This window comes from Polypterus senegalus, chromosome 8, assembly GCF_016835505.1.
Source record: "Polypterus senegalus isolate Bchr_013 chromosome 8, ASM1683550v1, whole genome shotgun sequence".
Taxonomy (NCBI): domain Eukaryota; kingdom Metazoa; phylum Chordata; class Cladistia; order Polypteriformes; family Polypteridae; genus Polypterus; species Polypterus senegalus.
Genome location: NC_053161.1, coordinates 73,535,758 through 73,558,858, shown reverse-complemented (window position 1 = coordinate 73,558,858; position 23,101 = coordinate 73,535,758). Strand labels below are relative to the sequence as shown.

The window sequence follows — 23,101 nt, the reverse complement described above, 5'->3', positions numbered from 1 at the left end:
ATCGGTTTTTAAAGGCTCTATTTTCAGAATCAACTTTTCTCTTCAGCATCGTGTGAGCTAGCTTCGCAATAACTTGATTAACTCGGTAAGTGTTGGCAAGGCAGCTGAAGCGCTGCATTATGGGATCTGTAGTTTATTGTGTTACCAGCGCTTCATATACCCGGCTTTAATAACAATAATACAGTATATAAAATGATCTCGGGCGGATATAATTACACGCGGGTCGGATGTGGCCTCGCCCTTGAGTTTGACACATATGGACTAAATAGAACTTGAAAAGATATATTTTTTCAAATGTGATCGCAATTCAGATAGAGTTGACGCGCACTACAGCCTGCATGCCTCAATAAGTCATCCTTCCCTCGCTCTTACTTTTTTACCGTTCATCTAATGAATACACTGAGTATGGCTTTACCAAAACAATCATTGATGGCGAATAAAGTATCCATTATTCGAGTATGTAGATCGGGTTATATATATATACATATATATATATATATATATATATATATATATATATATATATGTATATACCAGCGTATCGCAGAGAAGTAGTGTGTTAAAAAGCTATGAAAAGAAAAGGGAACATTTTAAAAATAACGTAAATGACTGTCAATATACAGTATTTGTTTTGTGAGTGTTACTGAGTGTTGCTGTCATCAAGGATTTGATTATCATTATTTCTTTCAATCAGGTTCGTATTTGTAGGATGTGTTGTGTTCAAGTTACATTCCGTGTTTGTCAATCGCTGTAAAGATGACAGGTTTCATTCATCGATTCGTTTCTTACTGCATCAATAAACAGCTCGTCTTCTTCTTTATCTGAGACCTGACACACTGCATGCACGGTTTTTTTTTACACTGTCTTCCTTTAGCGGGACATTGACTTTTTCCAACGTGTGCTTTGTTTTGGATTTATGAATATGCTTGTATGTATGAGACGCTTCATATTTTTTGCTGCCTTTTCAATTGTGTAATTCGGTTTTTGTTCTGCGCTCTTTGGAACTGTTGCTTTTATCTGTGCACTGCGCCAGTTCACGTGAGCCGCTCGTGTACATGCATCGAAGGTTCCCAGCTGTGCTGGTGCCATCTCGTGCTATGTCCATGGCTGTATTTAATGTTACCTTAGTCCTGGCACTTAAAACTTTCTCTTTCGCTGAGTTTGTACCAAACACCACCCTGACCATCTCATCTTCCTCTGCATAAGCACAGTCCTTAACCCGTGAATATTTAGTGGGAGTTTGCTATTGGATTGCCGCGGACGGACGGCCTTATATGGGCAGGCACTAAATTACAAACGCCAGCGGCAGCCTGTCTATGAACTTAATTTAAAGTGTAGGTTTACATCGTGCTTTGTTTCAAGTAGCAGAAGTCATGAATATGGTTGTATATGTCACTTTCGCCGCTTCTTATTGTTTCGCTGCCTTCTCAATTATATAATGCATGTTTTCTTCAGCGCTTTTTTTAGGTCTTCCTGGTTTTCTATGTACTGCGTGATTACGTGGGAGGCGTGATGATGTCACTCGAAACTCCGCCCCACGGCGTTGAAGCTCATCTCCATTACAGTAAATGGAGAAAACTGCTTCCAGTTATGACCATTACGCGTAGAATTTCGATATAAAACCGGCCCAACTTTTGTAAGGAAGCTGTAAGGAATGAACTTGCCAAATTTCAGCCTTCCACCCACATGGGAAGTTGGAGAATTAGTGATGAGTCAGTGAGTGAGTGAGTGAGTGAGGGCTTTGCCTTTTATTAGTATAGATATATTTATATATATATATATATATATATATATATATATATATATATATATATATATAAAACACATTAAGCATGACAATGACATCATAAGTCACATATCAGGTGACTAGCAACAGGATTCTTTACATTTATATTTATATATATATATATATTTATATATATATATGTATATATATAACACATTATATATAATGTATATATATAACACATAAACAAACAATTTTGATGGCCCCTATGCATCCTTTCTACAAAATAGCAATGTCCAAATAAGAAAAGACAGAAAGGCAAAGAAAACCCCATCATATTCACAACAGCTGTAGTTTGATATTTGCTTTATATGGATTAGTTAAAGCTAAAGACTAATATATATATATATTTTTTTTTTGTTTTTTTGTTTCTTCTCAGTGGAGCATTTTCTGAAGTTGTTTTGGCTCAGGAGAAAACTACAGGAAAAATGTTTGCTGTCAAGTGTATTCCAAAGAAAGCTCTGAAAGGCAAAGAAAGCAGCATAGAAAATGAAATTGCAGTTCTCAGAAAGTAAGTATGTGCTATGATTCATTATGAAGCTATTTTTTTTATTTTTGCATTTTATTTTCTGAACCAAAAGAACTACATTATGCAAAGAATCATAAACTATGACTTGTCATCTGAACATTATTTGCTATATTTCAGTTGTCTTCTTTTGTCTTCAATTCAGGCGTGAAAGTTTGAAAAGGTAGTTGATAGAATTTAACACATGCCTAAGACATTGCAGATGACAGTGACCTAATTTGAGTAATCGTCTTTTTAACTGTAATCTGCTTTCTGTACCTGGACTCATCTAGTGCATTTGTTTTTCTAAAAATAACTTTAAGTGTCACATTTAGTTTAAAAGACTGCAATAACGATGTATTTAAAGAATTTCATTTTTTTAACAATAACTAAAATATATTATTCTAATAATTTAGAATATGAAAGAACATCATAATTGATATGTGTTTTACAATAGTTTGCATTTGGATATGCACAGTATTAAGATATTGTAAGTGTAAATGCTTTAGCTGTCTTGATTTACCTAAGAAGGAAGAATGAACAGTGCCTGAACAAATGTATACATCTTTATTTTAAAAAGCCATTTTACTTTTTGCACTTTAGCCACATAAATGAAAAATTGTTCCTTTTCTATAAAAGAAATCTGAAGGAAGTCTGTATGGTAGGCACATCCTGCAATTATGTAGCTATCAGCAGCATCAAAGCACAAAGAATATGCTAAAAGTTTTGACATGCTAAAGAAAGCATATTGATTGTGGATATGTGTGACAAATTTTGATTCTGACTTGACAGTGCTGCTCACTGCTTTGTCTGTATTAACAGTCATTGGGTTTCCTGCTCAGTGTGACAGATTGTTTTTAATGAGATGATGTATACCATTGATTGCCCTTTGCAAGTCACAAGATAAAGTAATGGGCAAGACACAGTAGGCTGCAATTTTTTTTACAGATTTGATATTTTGTAAATATTTTTGGAAAATCAATGTAAATGCTGTGCACAGTATACAGTGTTCTCCCCAGAATTTTTTTTCAGCTGGCTGGCATGAAAAAGTAGCCGGGAGGGGTGGGACAGGGAAATTTGGTGGTGGGGAAAATTAAATGTTTACTTTTTTATTAGTTAATTATTATTAATTATTTTCCAATGCTCAATATGACTTCCTTTTTTTAAGGTTTGACACTGTGCCAGAATATTTTTATTAAATTTAAGAAGTATGCAATTCAGGATTGTGCAAACCTAACAAAAATTTTAAATAACAATTGTTATGACATAAACCAAGAGGCACAAGTATTGTCGCTGTTGGGAAGAAAAGTGAAAACAATGAAAAAAAGTATGGGAAACCTAATGAAGAAAAATACAAAAATATGCTTCAAAGCCAACTTGCATATGCAGAAGGTGTCTTCAGTTCACTTCCTAGAGGTCCAGTCGTCTGTAGCTTTCCCATAATCAAAGTCTCCAGGATCTGGGCAGTCCAAGGAGATCATCATGAAATTATTTAGCATGCTTTGATTCATGCGATTTCTCAAACAAGTCTTGATCTTTTTAAGGGCATAAAACCCCCTTTCACATTCAGCCTTGCTCACTGTGATTACTAGCCCAATATGAGCTAGTCTGGCTAAATTTGGAAACGACTCTTTGAGCTCTCATGTCGTTGCCATTTTTTGTAAAATCTGTTTTGGACTGAAGTCTTTGTATGATTGACTTCTGATCATTTTTGATGCAACTGTCCATTCTTGCCTGCTACTTTCATATTTTAAAATCGGAGTAAAATTTTTGGAGTAATGATTGAAAAGAATTTGAGCAGATTCACTTGAATCATGACTTTCTGCATTGAAAACTTTTGAAAAGCTGGAAATAATTGGCACGTCAGGGAATCTTGCATCTAGGTGCTTGACAACTGTGTCTAGGTATTTATCACATATTGCAGTTTAGAATGACATTACATCACATGTATAAAAAATGCAGAGATCTGACCATTCTTCTGCCAAACAATGAAGAAAGCTTTGAAAATATCTCCCAGGAGTGTCTTTCAACTCCATGATGGACAATTTTGTGGTGAGCAAAATTGGCTCAATTTCGGTAAGACTGACATCTTACCTTTGCCAAGCTTTAGATAAGTTGGACAACAAAGATAATACGTCTGAAAGCAGCATCAGAGAGGAAACAAAACTGTACGTTTTAATACATCTGCTTAATCCTTCAGCTGTGATGTCATTTTGTTCAGTGACCTCTTTCCAGTGCAGCTATGACACTCATCATACACTGTCACAGTGACTATAATACAAAGTCATGAGACAGCCATCTAGTGCCACTGGCCATTTTCAGCTTAATCTGGGGAATGTTCAGAATATTTTGAATTTTCGTTAAACCAGCCATCCTAACTGAAGAATTTTGGAAGAAATAGAACAGCTGCCTTAAGATGTCGTTCAGTTTTTTTAAATAAGGTACAGCAGCTGCTATTTGGGCACTTGCAAGGGCCAATCGGTGGTTTACACAGTGGCAGTTGACCAGTTGAGTTGATGTTGTATCTTTAACCAGTTTTGCCCGACCTTTCTGTTTCCCAATCATAACAGCCGCTCCATCTGACCCTAGTCCAACCAGATTAGCAGTTTTGAAGCCTAGAGTGTCCATAGTCTCACTCAGTGTGTTGGTTATATTCTCCGCTTTGCCATCAATCATATTGCAGGTTGATACAAAACTAATTCTGACTTCTTTAGTGATCTGGCAAACATATTTAATGTAAATAATGAATTGTTTTACAACTGAGATGTCTGTGGTTTCATCACACAGAATACTGAAAAAAGTTTCAGCATGTATATTTTTCAGTATGTTAGACTTTATTTCTGAGGCTAATACATCCAGCAGCTCTTGCATTATTCTTTCAGAGGTGTATTGTGCATTTTTACCACCATTGAGATATTGTAAAAAGGAACAACCCATTTCTTTACAGTGTTCCAACAGCTTTTCAAACTACGTTGTATATTGCAACTCATTTTTTGCCAACCAGTACATGGATCTTAAAGCTCCCACAAAGGCATCTCTCTGTAAATTATTTAACACAGATACAGATCTTTCAATTTGACCGATTCCAGTTTGCTCTAGTACATGCTTTCCTAAAAGGTCAACAGAAGACTCAATGTGCATTTTACTTTTTTCATGGTCCAGCAAGCTTTCTTTTTGAATTCTTGTGCATGGCAAGTTTACCCAAGGTAACTCCCTCCTTGGGGGATGTTTATTTGAATATTTCATGCACAATGAGCACCACATACTATTTTCTTTGACCTTTAGCCAATCAAAATCTTTAAACCATTGTTTGTTTATGCCGGATAAGCGGTGCTTGGATTTATCAATTGGCTGAGTGTATGCTGAAGAGATTTTCCCTGATGGACCAGCCTCTGCAATGTCTTTGTCTGAAATTGCCACATCAGGAGTTGATGCTGCACCTTCATTAGTTTGTGGCATCTCTTTTTTGAAATAACCAGGCAGTGTTGTTTTCTGAACACTTTTTTTACTCATGTTTGTAAAACATGTGGAAAAAAATAAAGTACCTATGAATAAGACTTTTGAGTGGGAAAATGGGAGCCTGTTGGATAGTCAATGCACACTTCCACTACCGCCGGGCAAGATGTGAGAAAATATAAGAACGGCAGATGGGGTCACTTTAACAAAACCCTCAGTATGAGCAAATATACAAGGATTTTTGCACACAGAACACACCTAATGCTTAATCAACTGTAAATAGTGTCACAGAAGTCTGGGGTTCTTACGTGGCCGGGATGCCTGGAGGGACCGAATAGAGACATTAAAAGCTTCCGGGTCAGGAGGACACAACCGTCCTGCAGCAGGAGAGGACCACGGGAGAGGAGGAGAAACTTTCCAACTCGTTGGAGCCCGTGGCCACCGCAAGGGTGCACCTTAAGCCTCCTAGAACCCAGGGGGGACATTACTTCCGCCACACTTCGCAAGATGGCAGAGGAACCTGCCAGGGACGCCCGGAGTGGTTCCTGGGCAAAGGGCAGCACTTCCGCCACACCGGAAGATCGTTTCCAGCCACCTGGAATGCATCTGGGCGGGAATAAAAGGGCCCGCCTCCTAACAGTCAGGGAGCTAGAGTCAGGAGAGGGAGCAGGACGAAGCTCCCAGGAGGAGATTGGCGGCCAAGGACAGAGATATTAAGTCTAATTGTGGTGATTATAGCTGTTTGCATTGTATGGTGTTTTGGAACTGTGTTTATTTATGGAAAATAAACGTGTGACTTTTATAAAGATGTGGTCTCCGACTGGTGGTGTCCGGGCGAGTCTCACAAAATAAATAAATAAATAAATAAATAAATATATATAGGTTTTCTATGTACTGAACAAGAAGAGAGCAGCTGTACGCTTAGTAGAACTACACAGACTGCACTGACACTGAGAACATAGACTTCCTGGCATTCTTTTTCTGATATCTGACTGGCTGGTTCCACTAGTCTTTTTTTATTTTATTATTTACACTGACTCTGCATACACTGTAATCCTGAATGCTAATAGAAGGTGTTATAGGTTTGTAACACCTTCTATTAACATATCACAGCAGTCCTCCTCTCGCCCACCCACCTCCCCATACTCCTTGCTAATGTATTAAGCCTCTCCGCCCCCGCAATTAGCAAGTACAGCCCCCTCTCATATGACCACCTCCCCTTACTCCTTGGTACTGTATTAAGCTGCTCCAACCCCGCTATTACCATGTACTGCCCCCTCTCGCCTGCCCACTTCCCCATACCCTTTGCTTGTGAACTCCGCTCTGCCTCGTCCACGCTATTAGCTTGTTCAGCTTCCAGTGATCGGCAACATTCTGCCCTGCCTCTCCCCTCGCCACTTGCGATCCTGCTTCTAAAATATTTGCCCACCCGCCCGTTCGTCCCTTGCCATCGCTACCGAAACTTTATATTTGCCTGTGCCTGTAGATCTGCAGCTGTCATCTTGCAATGGCATGTGAGATGACAGCCGGGCACTTACATACATTAGCTGGGTGGAACAGCTAAAAGACACTAGGGAGAACACTGGTATAGGAAAGTAAAACATACTCATCTTGCTTTGATTTTTTTTTTTCGGGATGATCTGTCTATACTTAAATAATTTAGGTAAATGAGTGTGTGATGTTTTGTGGATCATTTTAATTATATTTTACAATCAGTTCTTTTTTATTTTGTAAGTAAATGATGAATAAAATGTAAAAATATTAGCATACCCATGATCAGCTATAAACTGAATAATAAAAGTAATTAGAGCACCCTTCTTTATGCGTGTTGCCACTAAACAACAGGTTTGCTGGTATTACACCTATTATTTAAAACATCTTGCAGGGTTTAACTTAGTAAAGTTTAAATCATGATGAACTTTAATGGTAATAATGGCTTTTGTTACAGACATGTTTTTGCCATTGTGGAATTAGTTCAGAAAACAAGCAGAATGTGATGATGTGATGTGATGATGTGACCAGTCAGCTGTGATTTTTAATTTTTTTAACTTGTAATGCATATGCGAATAAGTGAGTTACAAATGATAACAAAAGTAATTGCTTTTTAATGTAGCACAATACATAACCATGATAAAGGAATGGAATATTCACATTTTTCCTTTAAGTGGAATGGACAAACCTATACTTGTCTATCCAGTCATCAATACAGGGTTATTTGTACCTAGTCTGCAAAAAACTAAAACAAAATGAGCTGCTGCATATGTTCTTTCCAATTTTTTTTAGTTTGTGTTTCAAACATCCACATTGACTAGACTTTCAGTACATAATGCTTTGAAGCCTCATTTGACACAATCTTAAATAAATAAATGTGTGCAATTACTTGCACTTTTAGTTAGTGTGGGTGTTAAAACAGACTTCAATACTATAATGTATTATGTTTGAATTTTTATTTTTTAGCATTGATTTTCACCAGAATTTGTAGGTTACTGAACACAAAATTGCAATGAATAAACTTAGTACATTCACATGCTAAGATAAATAAAGTATAATCATATCATTCTTCTATTCATCAAAATATCAAACAGCACAGTGGTTTCATATCTGTGTCTGTCATTTCAAACATGATGAATTTGGTTGATGTCTTCAGTCACCCAATTTAGGATATTCTCTGCCAAGACATGAATGCGACATGCAACAGTCACAATGGGTTCTAGCACAAGGAGTATTTGCACTGGGACAATTTGGCCCCAGGTCATGTCTATCTGATGACCTATGTTTTTGACCTTGCTTCCCCATGAACTAAATACTGATCCTAAAAACAAAGTTGATAGGCATTAGTTATCTTTTGGATTATATAGTCCTACTCCTAGCTAATGAAACTTGTGAAGAGGACTAGCTAAAACCCACACAGCACTGGACTAGCTTACTTGAGCAAGGAATTGGCCAGTTCTAGACAGCCTAATTCTTAGTTTGGTCCATACCTTAAACCTTACAAGAAATTTGTTGCCTAAGAATTTGCGTTATTTTAAAAATATCTACTGTAAAGATGGTGTTATCTTAGATAAGGCAAACTTATTGAAGGTTACAAGTTGCTGTTATTTTATTTAGCTTATAGCATTAGGAATATTGATGCTTAGAACCATCATTCTTTGCAACAAAAAAGAAGACTGTGTAAACTTGACTATCAGAGGGACGATTAATTCCCTTTTCCATATTGTCTGTTATATGTGTCCATTGCTTTAATTACAGGACTGGACAATGCATACATGTGGCAGATTTACTGTTTGTGAGAGACATCTCCAAAGACATCTGCTTATTAAAGATGTTTCTACTCCTTTGAAATAGTTAATGTCTAGGTAACTGGATGCAAACAATGTGGAGGACTTTTTATGATTTCTGTTATGCAGTGAACAATTTTTATTCCATGCATCCGGTTCTTTTCATTCCCAATTTATCATTGAATTATGATGTAGCCAATGAAAGCTGAATATTGCTGTGAGAATTGATCATCAATTAAGATTTTTGTATAATGAATTATACCAATTGCTGGATTTAGTGCAGGTGTATTTTTGGCATACGATGTAAGCATTATTCTTCCACCTATTCACCTCCCGCTCCCCATCCCCCTGGTCTTAGACACTTAGTAGTCTATATGGGAGAAAACAGTCTGGAGCCTCCATCCTGGATCCAGCTGGAGTTAATTCTGATGGATGCCAGTAAGTAAACTCCAGTTTTTTTGTTTTTTTAATTGATTTTAATTACAGATAATATTCCATACAATCAAGTCAAATTTAACAAACCCCATGAAATGGATAACAAAGTGCAGCTACTTTCAATACATTCTTGTCAGTGGCATATCTAAGTTCACATGCATCACACAGGTTTACTCTGCATTACACAAATAGATCTTATCTAGTTTAACATCATTTACCCAAGACCATCATTCAAATCCCCACTTACTTTATTCCTTTTTTTAACAAGTTGAAATGAGACGGAATGGCCTATAAACAACAGAAAACTTGCAGAATCTACAAGTTGTCACAAGCTGCCCTATTTTTACATTTGCTGTGCTGCTGCCTCCTGGCAGGTAGCAAGTGAGCCAGAGTGCAAGAATGTAAAATAGAGAAAGGCATCCTAACAACATATAGGCCAAAAGCATGGTGCATATTTGAAACCCTACCTCTTAAAGTTTAAGTATCAACAAGCTCAGTAAGCATAACTAGCGGAGCCTTCAAGTGCCCAGCATAATACACAGAAATATGCTAAAAATTAAATCATATACTAAATTTTTACCAAATTTCTTAGATTTTAACATCTCTATATTATATCCCTTTTTCATGAATAATGCTGACACAGATTCCTATTTTGAGCCCATGTATAATTTGTGAATGGATAGTAAATGCTTCTGACATTCTCCCAAGCTAAGGGATGCATTTGAGCGTCACCAAAATGCATTTAAAACAGAAGTTACAACAGGAGCCAGAAAAGTATTCAGAGTTTTTGACTCTGGTCACAGCAACTCGGTAGAATATGGTAGTGTACATTCACATTACTCAGTGAAAGAATACTGAAGTGCTAAAACGAAGTGAGAAGCTCACAGGTGCCAGGATGCATATGGTCAAATAGCCATGATTCTGTGAAATCTCCTGCAAGAGCAAAGAGAGGGAAAACTATAAGATTACAAACACTTTGGTTTTGGTCATAACTTTTAAAACTCGCATTAATTTTTTTTACAAAAAAACAGAAGGGCAAACAGCATACCATTCTGCACAGCACCAGCCTTTCAATATGCCTGTAAGCAGAAAAAGTAACCGGTCCACAAACAATGCAATAGTTGCTTATAATGGTTAAAGCAGTAAGCTCAGTGACTTTGACAACTGTTACACATAATAAAAATTGCATGTTGTACTCACCATATTTGTGTCCTGAATCCGACCAAGTTCTAACACCTTTCTTCTTACTGTGTTTATAAGGACTGGTGAATATTTTAGGTGCTAATTATTATGGCAGTCAGTCATTGTCCAACCCGCTTACATTTCTAATTAGTTTTCATCTTCAAATCAGCTGAATGTTTGCATTTTGTCAGTCACATCTCTATTTGAAATATATTTGTTCAAAAAAATATACTGACCATTTCTGTTCTAGTACTTTTAGCCTTGTGTTTGTGGCACTCTTTCATCTTGAACAGATATGATTACAATCAAATTTAGCCCGCTTAAATTTGGAAATATGACAAAACTATTGTTTTATTTTCATTTTGGTGCATTTTGTTATACAAAAAATGTGTGTGTATGTGTATATATATATATATATATATATATATATATATATATATATATATATATATATATATATATATATATATATATATACACACACACAGTGGAACCTTGGTTCCATAGGATTGTATGTAAATACAATTAATCCATTCCAGACCTTACGAACTGTATGTAAATATATATTTTTTTAGTTTTTAAGCACAAATATAGTTAACTAAACCATAGAATGCACAGCGTAATAGTAAACTAAATGTAAAAACATTGAATAACACTGAGAAAACCTTGAACAACAGAGAAAACTAACACTGCAATAGTTCGCACTATAGTGCTAGGAACTGCTCGCTAAAAACACTTTTTTTAATGAGTTTTAAGCACAGAGAAAAAAATGAACATTTGAAAAATCTGTAATTTAATAAACCACCAAGAAAAGTAACATTGCCTCAATGCACGCTATGAACCAATCACTGTAAACAGAACTGAAAACAAACACAAGACTTTTCTACCTTATGCATCCAGCACTCCCTCTCTCACTTGCTATTTTGCAAGCCTGGAGTGCCTGTGTGTGTTTCTCTCTAGCGCGCTCCTCTGTGTGTGTGTGTGTGTGTCTCTGTGGTGCACGCCTGTGTGTGTGCCTCTCTCGCGCGCCTGTGTGTGTGTGCCTCTCTCGCGCACCTGTGTATGTGTGCCTCTCTCATGCGCCTGTGTGTGTGTGTGTGCGTGCGTGCCTCTCTCTCGTGCGCCTGTGTGTGTGTGTCTCTCACACGCGCCTGTGTGTGTGTGTCGCTCTCTCTCTCTCTTGCTCACTCTCTGCACAGGGAGAGGCTGAACATGTACAAACTGAAAGGGAAACTGGCTTCTTCATATACCGAGTGTGTGGTCGTAAACCAAGGCAGAAGTTTGACGAACTTTTTGGTTGTAAACCGATTTGTACGTGTACCGAGATGTTCATGAACCGAGGTTCCACTATATACAGTATATATAGAGTGTATATATATATATACTAGCAAAATACCCGCGCTTCGCAGCGGAGAAGTAGTGTGTTAAAGAAGCAATGAAAAAGAAAAGGAAACATTTTGAAAATAACGTAACATGATTGTCAATGTAATTGTTTTGTCACTGTTGTGAGTGATGAGTGTTGTTGTCATATATATATATATATTTACACACACACACATAAACATATATATATACATATCTATACATATACATATATATACATACATATATATATATCTACATACATACACACACACATATATAAACATATATATACATATACATATATATCTACATATATACACACACAGCTATTTCGTATCAGTGCAATACGCTGCTTGTTAAAACGGATGACTCCCGCTCTTACGTGCAAGTCTGCATGGATATTATGAACTATCGATTTGTTCAAGTTCTATTTAAATTTTAAATAGAAGGAATTTTTATTTAGTCGACAGAAATATCTTTGGTAGGAATGGTAAAAACAGACAGGAATATTATTCGTGAATAAATCAACTCAAACCTTAAACAACTTATAATATTTTGCTCTCCATAAAAATATATCCTGTCTAAATTATACAAATTCAAATATGAACATGCTGCATAACAAAACCTGGAAATATAAATAAAATGTGTTCCTTTCAGCAATAACAAATCAAATCATTCAGTTGTCTTTGCTCATATGTCATTTTAGAGCTGGACGCCTGACATCTTTTTTTTGGCCACAGGTTCGTTTCTGTTTGCTGTGAGGTTCTGTGTTGTGGAGATTCTCAGGATGGATTGCAGGTGCTCATCAGTGAGGCGACTCCTGTGTGCTGTTTTGTTAGTCTTTATCACTGAGAAGAGCTTCTCACACAGATATGTGCTACCAAACATGCACAAGGTTCGAGCCGCATGTAGACGGACTTTTTTTGTTCTTCAAAGTCACCAAAGCGCCGTGCAAACTCAGTGCGCAGTGCGCTCAGTTTATCAGCAAAGTGCGTATTTGGGAACACCGTAGTGACGACTTGGTTTAACATTACTTGGCAACAGGGAAAGTGGGGCAAGGTGCAAGGGTGCATTTGTGTCTCCCATAAAAGCAGCTTCACTTGAAATCACTTTGTGATTGTGCACGAGTTAAAACGTCCGCTGAAGTGTCAGATTCTTATTTAATTATGCTGTTTTCTGTATCTTCTGAATTGCATTCAGGTTACCCTGATGTTTTGTCTCATAGTGCCGTCTTAGATTAAATTCTGTAATTACAGCCACATTAGCTCCACAAATGAGACACACGGGTTCAGTAAACATATACTCAGCCTCCCATCGGTTTTTAAAGGCTCTATTTTCAGAATCAACTTTTCTCTTCAGCATCGTGTGAGCTAGCTTCGCAATAACTTGCAGCATCATAAGGTAGACTTGATTAACGCGGTAAGTGTTTCGCAAGGCAGCTGAAGCGCTGCATTATGGGATCTGTAGTTTATTGTGTTACCAGCGCTTCATATACCCGGCTTAAATAACAATAATACAGTATATAAAATGATCTCGGGGCGGATATAATTACGCCGGGCGGATGTGGCCCGCTGCCCTTGAGTTTGACACATATGGACTAAATAGAACTTGAAAAGATATATTTTTCAAATGTGATCGTGCAATTCAGATAGAGTTGACGCACTACAGCCTGCATGCCTCAATAAGTCATCCTCCCTCGCTCTTACTTTTTACCGCTCATCTAATGAATACACTGAGTATGGCTTTACCAAAACAATCATTGATGGCGAATAAAGTATCCATTATTCGAGTATGTAGATCGGGATATATATATATATATATACATATATATATATACCCGTATCGCATGAGAAGTAGTGTGTTAAAAAGCTAGAAAAGAAAAGGGAACATTTTAAAAATAACGTAACATGACTGTCAATATACAGTATTTGTTTTGTGAGTGTTACTGAGTGTTGCTGTCATCAAGGATTTGATTATCATTATTTCTTTCAATCAGGTTCGTATTTGTAGGATGTGTTGTGTTCAAGTTACATTCCGTGTTTGTCAATCGTTGTAAAGATGACAGGTTTCATTCATCGATTCGTTTCTTACTGCATCAATAAACAGCTCGTCTTCTTCTTTATCTGAGACCTGACACACTGCATGCACGGGTTTTTTTTACACTGTCTTCCTTTAGCGGGACATTGACTTTTTCCAACGTGTGCTTTGTTTCCGCAGTAGTTGGATTTATGAATATGCTTATATGTATGAGATGCTTCATATTTTTTGCTGCCTTTTCAATTGTGTAATTCGGTTTTTGTTCAGCTCTTTGGAACTGTTGCTTTTTATCTGTGCACTCGCGCCAGTTCACGTGAGCCGCTCGGTGTACATGCATCGAAGGTTCCCAGCTGTGCTGGTGCCATCTCGTGCTATGTCCATGGCTGTATTTAATGTTACCTTAGTCCTGGCACTTAAAACTTTCTCTCGCAGTTTCGCTGAGTTTGTGTCAAACACCACCCTGACCATCTCATCTTCCTCTCCATAAGCACAGTCCTTCACCCGTGAATATTTACCCGTGGCAGTTTGCTATTGGATTGCCGCTGACGGACGGCCTTATATGGGCAGGCACTAAATTACAAACGCCAGCGGCAGCCTGTCTATGAACTTAATTTAAAGTGTAGGTTTACATCGTGCTTTGTTTCCGAAGTAGCAGAACTCATCAATATGGTAGTATATGTCACTCGCTCGCTTCTTATTGTTTCGCTGCCTTCTCAATTATATAATGCATGTTTTCTTCAGTGCTTTTTTGAGGTCTTCCTGGTTTTCTATGTACTGCGTGATTACGTGGGAGGCGTGATGATGTCACACGAAACTCCGCCCCCACGGCGTTGAAGCTCATCTCCATTACAGTAAATGGAGAAAACTGCTTCCAGTTATGACCATTACGCGTAGAATTTCGATATAAAACCTGCCCAACTTTTGTAAGGAAGCTGTAAGGAATGAACCTGCCAAATTTCAGCCTTCCACCCACACGGGAAGTTGGAGAATTAGTGATGAGTCAGTGAGTGAGTCAGTGAGTGAGTGAGTGAGTGAGTGAGTGAGGGCTTTGCCTTTTATTAGTATAGATATATATATATATTTATATATACACACATACATACCTACATACATACAAGTAATAAAAAAGAAAAGAAAGGTCTGCAGATTTTATTCAAAGCATTTGTTGATGTTTGCAAGTATTTTTTGATTAACCATTTTATTATATTTAAATTGGAGAAAGGTAAAACACTACTAGCTTGTTTTTCTGAAAAATATTGTGAAAAAGTGGGTGAAGAAACAAATATGTACAGTTATATATTGGAAAGATTTTTGAAATTCTCATCTATTTTTGAGCAGTGAAACAAATAGTCATACTGTATGACTGGCCAGATGACTTGACATGTCTGTTACGTTTATCTTCAGCATCCTGCACTTAATGGAAGTTTATGCCGGGGTTTATTTCTGTCATGTGCCCCTGTTACTTGATGTTAAACAAGACAAAACAGAAGCACATGTGAGTTCATTTGTAATTGTTCCCAGGCAGTCTCTGCTTTGAATGTTGCTGCCAAGGGAGCTGCAGTATTCATGGTCCTTAAGGGACCAGTACCTTCAGCACTACTTAGCATCATAATGTAAGTCAAAAGAATGAAAACTGCAGAAAAGCAGTGTCATATAAATGTTGATATAAGAGTCTGATTATAGTAAAGGGCCTTATTTTACTCTTAACTCCCTTGCTGAAGCACATCTAGGCCACAAATGTCCAAATCTGTGCAAAAAGCTTGACATCTTTTTATATCATTTTCATCTTAAACAGAAATATATGGAAAAGAATTTTGATTCAGTCAGCTTATTTAGTTGAATATTTTATTTGACATAATGTAACTAGCAACTATAAAATGCACAGAGATCCTAAAATTTAATTTTACATTTACAGTAAAGCTTGGATGGTGGTGAGGTTGAGAGGATTGTTAATGTGATTAACTTTATCTTCCAAACTGTCTGAGCTGTTTGGTCCGCAGCCCATTGTGCATTATATTATTTTCTAAAAGAGACTGCCAGGCTCAGATTTATAGTCTGCATTGCTTTAATGTAAGTCTTCAGTTTTTTTTTTGTTTTTTTTAACAGCATTATGTAATGCCGTTCACTTTGGTAATAGATTTTTCAAATCTCTTAATATAGTATCTTAGAAAGACATTGTTTAAAATACATTACTGATTCATTATTGAAATGTGGCTTCTCTTCTTATCTCTCATTAAAGAAAGTTTAATAATGAATTTGATGCAAAATGTTTGACACACCCTTCTGTGGGCCCACCACCTGCAGGAAGAATATGGGCTACGTGCAGTGTGACCTGGGCAGTGGTCATAGCAGAGGTCTTAGCAGACTTCAACCCAGACAAATAAACTGAGTCTTGGAATGTAGAATGTCACTTCTCTTAGGGGGAAAGAAGCCAGAGTTGGTGTGTGTGGTGGAGTGCTACCAACTAAATATAGTTAGACTCACATCCACTCGCTTGCTTAATTCTGTAACCAAGCCTCTTGAAAAAAGCAGGACTCTCCTATACTCTGAGGTTGCATTTGTCCCAGAGAATGAGAGGGCTGCCTCTGTGTGGTTTTTCGTCATGGAGTACTTTGTCTATTGTATGTGCTTATGCACCAAATGGCAGTTTGTAGTACAAAGCTTTTTAGAGTACCTGGAAGAAATCCTGGAAAGGACCCCAGCTGGGGATTCGATAGTTCTGCTGAGTGTGTTCAATACCCATGTAGACAAAGAAGATGGCACCCAAAGAGCCATAATTGGCAGGGACAGCCACTGTGATCTAAAGCAGTGTTGTGTTATTGGACTTCTGTTATAGGCATGGTTTTTCCGTAACAAACACTACGTTTGAACATAAGATGGCTCATTAGTGTACTAGGTACCAGAGTGTCTTAGGCCAAAGATCTATGATAAATTTTATAATTGTGTCATCAGATTTGTGGCCAGGCGTTCTAGACACTCAGGAGAAGAGGGAACAGAGCTGTCAACTTATCACCAACTGGTGGTGAACAGGATGAAATGGTGGCGGAGTTACCTTGACAGATCCAGAAAGCACAAGTGAGTAGTGAGAGTGGATTGAGAACATCTGTAGGAGGACCCTCTCCTGAAGACTTTGCTGTGCTTTACACAGATGAGAGCAGGTTCACCCTGAGCACATGTGACAGACGTAAAAGAGTCTGGAGAAGCCGCGGAGAATGCTATGCTGTCTGTATCATTGTTCAACATGACCGGTTTAGTGGTGGGTCAGTGATGGTCTGCAGAGGCATATCCATGGAGGGACGCACAGACCTCTACAGGCTAGACAACAGCACCTTGACTGCCATTAAGTATTGGGATGAAATTCTTGGACCCATTGTCAGACTCTATGCTGGTGCATTGGGTCCTGGGTTCCTCCTTGCGCACAACAATAACCGGCCTCATGTAACAAGAGTATGCAGGCAGTTCCTGGAGGATGAAGGACTTGATACCACTGACTGACCCCCCACACTCTCCTGACGTAAATCCAATAGAACACCTCTGGGACATTATGTTTTGGTCCATCCGACGATGCCAGGTTGCACCTCAGACTGTCCAGGAGCTCAGTGATGCCTTGGTCCAGATCTGGGAGGAGATTCCCCCAGGACACCATCTGTCATCTCATTAGAAGCATGACCCAACATTTTCAGGCATGCATACAAGCACGTGGGGGCCATACAAACTACTGAGTACAATTTTGAGTTGATGCAATGAAATTTCGGCAAAATGGCCTGCCGCTTTGCCTACCACGTCATTTTTTCGCTTTGATTTTTGGGGTGTTTTTGAATTCAGCACTTTGTAGGTTGATAATTTTAATTTCCATCAAACGACGTGGCATTCTTTCATTCCTAACACATTACCCAGTCCATATCAGTACATGTATCCAGCAGGAATTTTTTCCAATTGAGATCTGATTCATTTTCAAAGCGTTCCTTTAATTTTTTTGAGCAGTTTATTTATCATTATAATACAAAACAACAATAATATTTATACAAACTGATGAAAAAGAATTCATCAAGGAAAAAGATTCAGTGATTATTAGGCTTCTGCACTGTGTATTTCTAAATTATAGTGTTCTTTCTACACCTCTGTCAATAAGTTGTAATATTTTTGCTTTAAGTAAGTATCTTCTTTTTTGACAAAGGGATGCATTCAGTTAAATGAATTCACATAACAAGACACATAACACAAATGGTGAAATACAACAAGTTAAGTTAATGTTTTACCATTTACTATTCCTTTAGTGGTGTGTTTTTGCCCTGAACCTCTAACTCAGTAATTGTGAAACTTTTTGAGTTTTAAACTGCTAGGAATAGGTCAAAATATTTTGTGATTTGCCACAACATTAAAATGTTTTCTCCAATGCAGCAGTAAAACATAATTTATTCTTGTCAGTGACTAAAGCCAGTTAAAAGAAATACAGATAAAAATGGTGCAGATTCATCACTGGGTGTTGAAGTAAAAATTGTTTGCTCTTGCAAGTCTGATTGCAAATCATACACTTAACCACATCTTTATGTTCTTTTTTTCTAGAATTTCAGGAATACAATAATAGAATCTAACTGAGAGCAAGTGTCTCTGTCTGTCTGTAAAACAGGGTTGGATGTTTGCCTTAGTGGTTGTGCCTTTATTTTCCTCCAGTTCAGCTCAACTCTACAGTATAGTGTATATTTGGGGGTGAGTTGCCTTTTTCAAATGACAGGCTTAGTGATGATTTGAATAATCAGTTTGTATATCTTTTGTTAACATTTGAAGGGACTTTAGCACACACTCCATAAAAAGAGTGAGATCAGTCTATATTTTAATGTATTAGGGTTTTTAATGATAAAAACTGTCCAGGTAGATTATACTCTGGTCTAATTTAGACAGCAGTCTTCCTAAGAATAAAATTAAATTTTACATTATTATAGTTTTGATGGCACATTGGAACAACTGGTCTATAAGAATAGCAAACATCTAAGATTGGTTGTAATCTAAGCAACATACACCATTGTGTTTTCAATGCACCATGTATTAGAATGTATTTTGTAATGCATATAAGAATTAAATGCATTATATTTTTCATTCCAACAGATGGTGCATTACAAACATTTGCATTGCTTTTACAGTTCACATACCAAATGCTTCAGTGCAAAAACGCTGGGGAAACAGGTTCAGAATGATGTTTGGAAAATAGATTATTATTAGCCTATGGGTATGCATACTGTTTAACTGCTCATATAGTGAGCCACAATTGAACCTTCAGCTTTGTGGTTATCAGTTAATTGGAGCAAATGCTACCAAATATATGAGGAATATGACAGATTCATTGGCAGGTTTCACCATGTCACATTTAATGTTTAAATGCAGCAGATGGTGTATGGATGCTCAATGAGTAACATTTCTCCATAGCTGGCTTTATTTATACTTGTGTTTAGCAGTTCAAATGCCACACACAAACATTCAACTGACTTTTCCCTCTCATATTTGATCTGCCAATGTATGCAGACCTCAACATGTTCCCATGTGTCACACTATTTTGGCATACAGTACAACCTATTGGCATTTGTTGTTTCAGTGTGGGCATGTCTTTTCTGCTGTGGCAACATGCAGATGCTGTTCATCAGTTCTTTTAAAAAATAAACTGTATTGTGGATTTTTTTGTTAGTGTCTTAGAGGCTGTTCTAAATCGTGACTGCATTGTTTCAAAATGGTTTTGGTTAGGGAACAATGGACTACATCATTAACCACTAAAAAAAGTATGAATAGTGAAATGCCAAGCAATTGTTCTTGAGCAGGAGGTGGTTGTTTAGCCTACTCTGTGTATGCCATGTTCAATTTGTGTGTTATTTTTCAATAACCCCACATTGGACTGAATGCTGTCCATGACCTGTAGACAGACAGGCCCTTAACTTTGTAACAGCTGCAGTAAAAACAAACATCACTTACTAATACTTTCATTTGCTGTAGTTTGTCTTTTTTCCTTTTGTAGCGAGTTCTCTGAACAAGATGAATTCATCATTTCATTATTCCACTTAACTGTTTGTGAATAGATGTCTTAGTGTGTTTGACAGGAGCCCTCTGAATTAACTTTGTAATAGTGTAAAGAAGCCCATATGCACAATTTTTAAGCAGATCAGTGACTGCTCCTTCACTTCTGCAGTTCACTGATTTAGATGCAAACTTTTTGAAGCAGTTTTTTCTTTTTTTATTTCTGTGTACCTGTCCTTTTCTTTTGGAAATAATTTGGCAACACAGCAGATTTTTTGTTTTATTATAGTGGTCTTTATAAAAGGAAAATATTTTTAGAGTGTTTATCTTACATTATAGACTAGGGATTTCAAGATTGAAATGAAATTTACACTTTTAATGAGAATTAAGGTTCTGCCTAAAATAAGTTACTATCTATGCACATTGTTTTGCTTTGGCTTTTTCTATCTGCTCCGGCTCTCTGCACGGAGCAAGTGTTTTAAATTCATAGTTCTGTTATTTTAAATGTAGGTCTGATAATAGTCAAATTAATAAATAAGAAAAAAAAGCTGGCAATTAAGGGGCTACAGGTTTCAGATTAGTTTTTGATCTTGATATCTCATTTATTTGTTCACCTAAATGTCATATACTTTACAATTGCTTTAAGAAATAAGATGCAGAGCCATGAATGTATATTATGGACAGTGGTTTAATAACTTCTGTATCAGCCCTTTTTTAAGTTATTGTAGTCTTCTGAGAATATTGCACTTGGTAATGAAAATTCGCTTCAGTAGCAGTTGTAATCAATTGTCCTGATAAAGATGTTTGCACTTATACTTGCTTGTCACAGATGCTTGTCAAATATACTTGCTTTAGTCTTTAGATGCTTTAGTCAAATATTATCTCTTTGGGAATAAGGACAAATGTTGCATAATAAAGTAGTTTTAGTAACAATTTGTTTAACAATCCTTTTAACAGTATACACCTATACAGTATATATTGTATAATATTTCCTTAAATGTTTAGTGGTGTATTAATTGTCCATGGAGTATTCTGATATGGTACTGTACAACTGTCAGCAGTCTATGTGAGAATTTCATTGTACTATGGAGACAAGGCAATATTTGAACTTGAATAAAATATCCAATATCTTAATAAGGCAAATCTCAACCATGAACTTCCCAAATTTATACAGCACAAAAAGTGCCCTAACAGAGACAGAAACACACTGGACCATTGCTATACAGTGTTAAATAAAGCATGCATATCATGATCTCCCCTGTTGAGCCTTGGGTTTCTGTCACTACTGCTTGATTCATTTTTCCTGACTTATAGAAGTAAGTTAAAATCTGCTAAACCTGTGATTAGTACAGTGAGAAGGTGGACTATTAAAGCACAGTTGAAGCTGCAAGCCTATTATGACTGTACGGACTTGGGTGTCTTTGAAGGTACTGCTGCTAACTTACTTGAACTGGCAGACACAGTAACATCTTATTAGATATGTTTGTCTCCACCAAGACATGGTTAAAATTTAACAACAGCCAACGCTGGTTCACTGCAAAACTTGAGCAGGTTTATCAAGCTAAAGAAGCTGCCTATGGAAGTGGGGATAGAGCACTGTTTAGAAAGACAAGGAACATACTGGCAAAATAAATCAGATTGGCTGAAAAGAGTTACTCTAAAAAGCTGAAAATCAGTTTTTAGCCAATGACCCTGCAGCAGTGTGGAAAGGACTAGAAAATATTACAAAATTACAGGAAACCATTCCCCATATTACATTAAATCACCAGCTGGCTGACTATTTCAATGCATTTTACTGCAGGTTTGATAAGCACCAGAATACAAACAACATTATCTCCAGCCCTCTCGGTGTACACACTTATAAGACTCTCCCCCTCCCCAAACACACACACACATTCTCCCACTCAACCTACATTAAATATCTCTGAAGAGAATGTGTGTTGAATGTTCAAAGGACAGCATACTAAGAAAGCAATAGGTCCAGATGGGGTCTCACCCTTCAGCTTTAAAATCTGTGCTGATCAACTGACTCCATTTTCACTCAGATTTTCAACAAATCATTAGTGCTATGTGAAGCTCCCTTATGCTTCTATCATACTAGACCCCAAAAAAATCCAGTATAACAGGACTGAATGACTATAGGCCTGTTGCTGTGACATCTGTGGTTATAAAGACTTTTGAGAGACTGGTGTTAGCTTACCTGAAGTACATCACAGCTCCCTTGTTGGACCCCCTGCAGTTTGCTTATCGTGTGAACCAGTCAGTGGATGAAGCAGTCAGCATGGGTCTGCATTGCAACCTGCAACATCTTGACAATCCAGGGACATATGCGAGGATTCTATTTGTGGACTTCATCTCTGCATTCAGTACAATAATCCTGGAATTCCTCAACTTGAAACTTACCCAGCTTTCCATCTCTGCCTCCATCTGTCAATGGATCACCAGTTTTCTGACCAATAAGAAACAACAGGTAATACTGGGAAAACTCAGATCTAGCTATCACACAATTAAAATGGGAACCCCCCAGGGATGTGTGCTCTACCCATTGCTCTTTTCCCTCTACACTAAGGACTACACCTCTAAGGATCCCTCTGTCAAACATCACATATGTGGATGGCACAACCATTGAGTCTGCATAGAGATGGGAGGTTGAGTAGCTGGCCCTTTGCTGTAGTCAGAACAATCTGGAGCTAAATGCTCTCAAAACTGTGGAGATGACAGAGGACTGTCCCACAATAGTATTCCCCCTCTCCATGCTTAATACTGCTGTGACAGTTGTGGAAATCTTCACGTTTCTGGTATACATAATCGCCCAGAACTTGAATTGTGAGACCAATATAGGGACCATCATAAAAAAGGCACAACGACGAATGTACTTCCTGCGACAGCTGAGGAATTTCAACCTTCCACAGGAGCTGCTGATTCAGTTCTACACAGCAGTCATTGAGTCTGTTTTCAGCTCATCCATAACAATGTGGTTATGATCAGTGACTAAACATGACAAAAGTAGGCTACAACAAATAGTCAGGTCTGCCAAAAATATCATTGGTTCCA

The 23,101-nt window shown here is 37.4% G+C and overlaps 1 protein-coding gene across 1 annotated transcript in view; it reads left to right on the top strand.

The window, feature by feature from the left end:
* camk1da (calcium/calmodulin-dependent protein kinase 1Da) overlaps nucleotides 1-23,101 on the top strand; it is a 414,300-nt gene that overhangs the window by 164,852 nt on the left and 226,347 nt on the right. The window contains exon 2 of the mRNA XM_039761286.1: nucleotides 2,166-2,297. Within this exon, the coding sequence (XP_039617220.1) occupies nucleotides 2,166-2,297 (132 nt within the window). The remainder of the gene's footprint in view (nucleotides 1-2,165; nucleotides 2,298-23,101) is intronic.